Here is a 4599-nt window from a genome sequence, read left to right as displayed (position 1 = left end):
CCGGAATGTCAAGCATTTAAAATTACATTCTTGTTCCAACTTGAATTTCGAAGTGTGATGTGTGTTTTAGCATAGCTGATTTTTATTGCTTAATAATACCTTCGCGTGTTTAGTTGATTGAATGTGACAATAATTTCTTCTAAAATAACTTGGCTGGCAGCTGTGTTTAAAATTTCTGCCCTTTGTCATAATAAATTAGCATCATTAAGTTCCATTTGTAGAACTAGTTTGTTTATCGCATGAAGTATATTATTTGCCAATAGTGCAACATGCTCTCTTTCTCATTTTTTTAGTTTGCCATTGTTTAATGTTGGTTGTTGGTCACATATTCTTTATAATATAATCTACCTTTGTTGCCCCTTTTTGAATGACCCTTACTTTTATCTGTTCAAGTATATATGCGTGCTACTTTCGGGTAGAAAAATTGTGATTGTTGATCCTTGACATTTGTTAAGCTTACTTGCTTTTTATTTTTATTTTTATTTTTATTTTTTAATTTTTTTTAATTTTTTTTTGTCTCCCTTAAAAGTTACTCGTCATTTTAGTTTTAATAGTTGGGTTTGGTTGCATTTTTGTTTCGAGTTTCTTAAATAGATTTTATTTCAATTAAGTTACGTTTCATTTGTTCTATTTGATGCGAATGCTAATTCTTGCTTTTTTTCGCTTTGTTGTATGAATCCTCTCCGAGTCCATAATGGATTTCTTTACTTCCCATTCCCGAATCGAGCCATAGAGGCTCAAATTCCTCCCTTTCGAGTCAGGCAAACCATAAATCGATGAACAGGTCCCGCGGTCGAAAGAAGAAGCAACAGATCGACGAATCGAGAAAAATTGGAAAATTGGGCCCACTCTTAATTCAAAGAATTGTATTTTGTTATTTTTGGGCCTAAGCCCACTTGTCTGTTGTTTTGCTAGAATTTAGGACAGGTGAAATCGGGCCTAAGGCTCCCGAAAAAAATAAAAATATTCTATTTATGTTAGCATAGGATAGGTGCAGGTGATTCAAATGGGCCAAAGGCCCAAAACAAAATGGGCCCCAATACTGGCCCAGGCGGACAGGAAAACCAGATTTGGGCCCAAGTCACTTTCCCTATTCATTTTTATTATGTTTATTTACTTGCTAATATTTGTCGTTAATCTTAAGGTCGAAATATTCAAATCCCCGAAAGACACCCATTTTGAATTAATTACTTAACTATATTACTCATCTTTCACTTGACTTAAAAATAAATAAATAATAAATAAATAAGTTTATGAAATACTTCACTTAGATAATATTTCATTATATTTCTATTAAAATAGGTCTCAACTATAAAGTAGTTCACTTTTGCAATTCAAGATAAGTTAAAATATTTTAGCCAAATAATTAATCGCTGGATAACCACATATTAGCGGGCATTTCAGGTGCTTTCAAACCCTTCCCGAAATGCTAATAAGAACCCTCGAACCCCCTTAAATATTTTCAATCGATTTCTCTGTTTTAATCTTTTGAAAAAATAAGTTTTCTTAATTTTTCCTTAAAAATTAAGTGGCGACTCTTAAACCAGTCTAAAATATATTTTAAATAAAACAGAATGACGACTCTGCTGGGGATTTGAATGGTTCTAACCTTAAGATTAGTTTATTTGGCTATGTGTTTTAAACTGTCTACTTGTTTTATTTATCACTTATATTGAATTGTGGCATTCATGGCACCCGATTCTGCCAAACGACAAATAGATTGCATTTGGAAAAAAGGCGGTTATGTGGCTTACCACGGTTGTCCTTCAGAAAAAACACAAGTTGAATTCTTTGGAAGTGATAAACGAATAGTTGGCTTGTGGTCATCCAACGTCGTTTGTTAGACTTCACCCCGTTGTTTGTCCGACTCGGGTAACCGTCATTTCTCAACCAATTCTAGTCCACCTAGAGTAGAGCGAAACCAAATCAAAATCTAAGCATTAGCCTAAGGCGACTTAATACCCAAGGCATATTAAGTCCATTAGTAAAACCACCAAAAATCATGTCCAAGGTCCACGACCTAACGATATATCATATTGTTTGACATTTGAAAGATGTATGTGTAGAAACCTGATTGTTGCCTATTTGGGGGAGGGAATCTTAACCGTGCTTTATCTTGTAGGTATGGATCGATTTCCTAAATTCGACATGATAGTGGAAGCCCCAGTTTTGCACAAGATGTGGTACAATGACCTCACTGTGGTTCACAAAAGGGTCCTCAATAAATATATTGGAGCCCTAACAGAACTCATCAATATGGTTGGGTGGCCCGAACTGATTGAAGTCCTTACAGGCTATTGGGACAACGAGAAAATGGTGTTCCGATTTGGAACCATGGAAATCACCCCGACAATTGAAGAAATTCGGGACGGAATAGACACAGTTGGTACAGGACTTGAAAGAAGAGTGAGAAAGCAGGAAAACATCTTAATCCCCAACAAGCTTGCTTTCGAGGATATTGTGAATTGGCTCGGATTAAGAAAAGAATATGCCTACTGGGCTGAGGGTTCTAGCGTCTCTTTTATGGATCTCTATGTCAGATTCAGGAATGCAAGCTTCTATGCGAATTACAACCAAGAGTTCAGGGTCACTTTCAGAGAATGGGACGGGATCAGACCTTTGGCATTCACCGTCGCACTATTGGGCACCATGGTTTTCCCACACGGCCCGAGCCTCAGTATTAATACCCGAGTGATAAGGCTTGCACACACTCTGTTCCACGGGCATCTGAACAAAGGGCAAGTAAAGTATTATCCTATCGCACCTGTCATCCTTTCCGACATGTACCGTGCTTTGGGAAAATGCAAGGAAGGACATCGTTACTTTCAAGGTTGCAACCTTCTCCTCCAATGGTGGATAATGAGTCACTTGGTGAAGAGACACGGAACTCAAGAACTCCATACCCTCGATGAGCGTAATGCTCTTAAGAGTTTGAATGACACGTTGTTTTGGGCAGACTTAGAAAAAAGAAGAACCAGAGAAAGGTAGGCTCAAATTTTTTCTGAGTTAAGAGAAGAAAACATCCAGTGGATGTTCGACCGTTTCATCTCGAAAGATGCCATAGTACGGGGCGACAGACAACTTGTGCTTCCTCTGCCAGATATTCGAGGTATTCACCCATATGCACCCATTCGGGTCCTGAGACTGTTCGGAAGAAGACAGACTACACCTCCAGAAGCATACTATTGTATTTATGTGTTCGACATCGAGGATGATAGAGTGCCTGAGGCTTCAGAGATGCTGAGAGAATGGAAGAGACCAGTGCGAATGAAAGACGACACCATTGCCGCGGATCGATTAAATGCGGGGTACGATGAAACTTACAAAGCTTGGTTAAAGCTCAATATACAGGGTATCTCCTTCTCAGTTCCGAACATTTACCGTAGTGTAGAGGACAAAGAGTCCAAAGCTTTGATAGAACTAAGAGAGGTAAGAAGAGAAGCACAGGAAATGCACAAGGAATTTCTCCGAAAGAAAGAAGAGGATAAGTACGCCCTCGAGAGCGTAACTCAAGAATTAGAAAGATTGAGAAGCGATTTGGGAGAGCTCAACTTGTGGATTGGAGATAAGAAAAGCGGAATGTGTCTCGAAGATTGGGAAGAGAAAGGTCGCCGGAGCAAAGGATACTTGCTAATGATTCAATATAGGCTTTAGCATCTCACGGCACAGAACAAGAGGAGCAGATCAGAAGCAGGACCATAAGGGACCTCCTAGTGGATTTCGCCCCTGCGTGGGCTTTTCTATGTGTATTTGTTGTTATTTGCCCCTGCGTGGGCTTGACTTTCTTGTATTTTGGTACTTTCTGCAAATGACCCCTGCGTGGGCCTTTTCTTTTGTGTTTCCCATATATTCCCTACTTCCCCTGCTTATTTTCGCTTCTTGAACATTGTTTTATATGCGAAATTTACTTTGGGGTAACAAAATGGTTCAATTCTACACATACATCTTTCAAATACGCTAGGTCTACCCTTGGCACAAAAGGGCCCCCCACTTGTTTAGGACACGCGACATATGCTTGTGTGCTTTAAACTGTTTATGTGGTATTGTTGCTTTGAATGAGGACATATTTAACACACTCCTTTTCGAAAATTTTCTAAAAAATTTCCCCAATACCAAATACAAGTCACTACCAAATGTCCGACCAAAATTCCATGAGTCTTAAGTTTCTCAGCCATAAATAAAATCTTACTACCAAATCCTAAAATATTACTCTATCATCTCAGAAAAGGTGACATTGCTGGTAAGATGGAAAAGGGCAAGGTTATCGACATAGAGCTAACTGAGGAGGATTTGAGGAAGAAATTACAGTGGCTCAGACAAGAGATACAAGAAACTAGAGAAAGGAGAATAGAAGTGGAGTTTGCCACCGCAATCGCACGAACAACAAATGCGGCACTAGACGCAAAATTGGCAGCAAAGATGACAAAATGTGCTATTATAGATGAAGAGACAGTTGCTGTGCGGAAGAAGCGCGATGCCCTCAAAGATATAACCGTGATGCTTCAGAAGCCACTTGGAAAACACTCTTTCTTCAACCAAGAGGCCAACATCAGTGGTCCCGAAGACACCGGACCTGAAGCTGCTGAAGAAGATACTGGA

General features: G+C 39.1%; 1 protein-coding gene across 1 annotated transcript; it reads left to right on the top strand.

Moving 5' to 3' along the window:
- The first annotated feature begins 2124 nt into the window (after window positions 1-2124).
- LOC125861205 (uncharacterized) lies at window positions 2125-2988 on the top strand. Its single transcript, XM_049541150.1, has one exon. It carries the CDS (start codon window positions 2125-2127, stop codon window positions 2986-2988), a length of 864 nt encoding a protein of 287 aa, XP_049397107.1.
- The last annotated feature ends 1611 nt before the right edge of the window (window positions 2989-4599 follow it).

Source organism: Solanum stenotomum, chromosome 4, assembly GCF_019186545.1.
Source record: "Solanum stenotomum isolate F172 chromosome 4, ASM1918654v1, whole genome shotgun sequence".
Classification (NCBI taxonomy): Eukaryota; Viridiplantae; Streptophyta; class Magnoliopsida; order Solanales; family Solanaceae; genus Solanum; species Solanum stenotomum.
This window is presented reverse-complemented; position numbering and strand designations above follow the sequence as displayed.

Bases quoted from the DNA above. Each gene is read 5' to 3' on its own strand.
- LOC125861205 (XM_049541150.1), top strand. From the start codon at position 2,125: ATGGATCGATTTCCTAAATTCGACATGATAGTGGAAGCCCCAGTTTTG.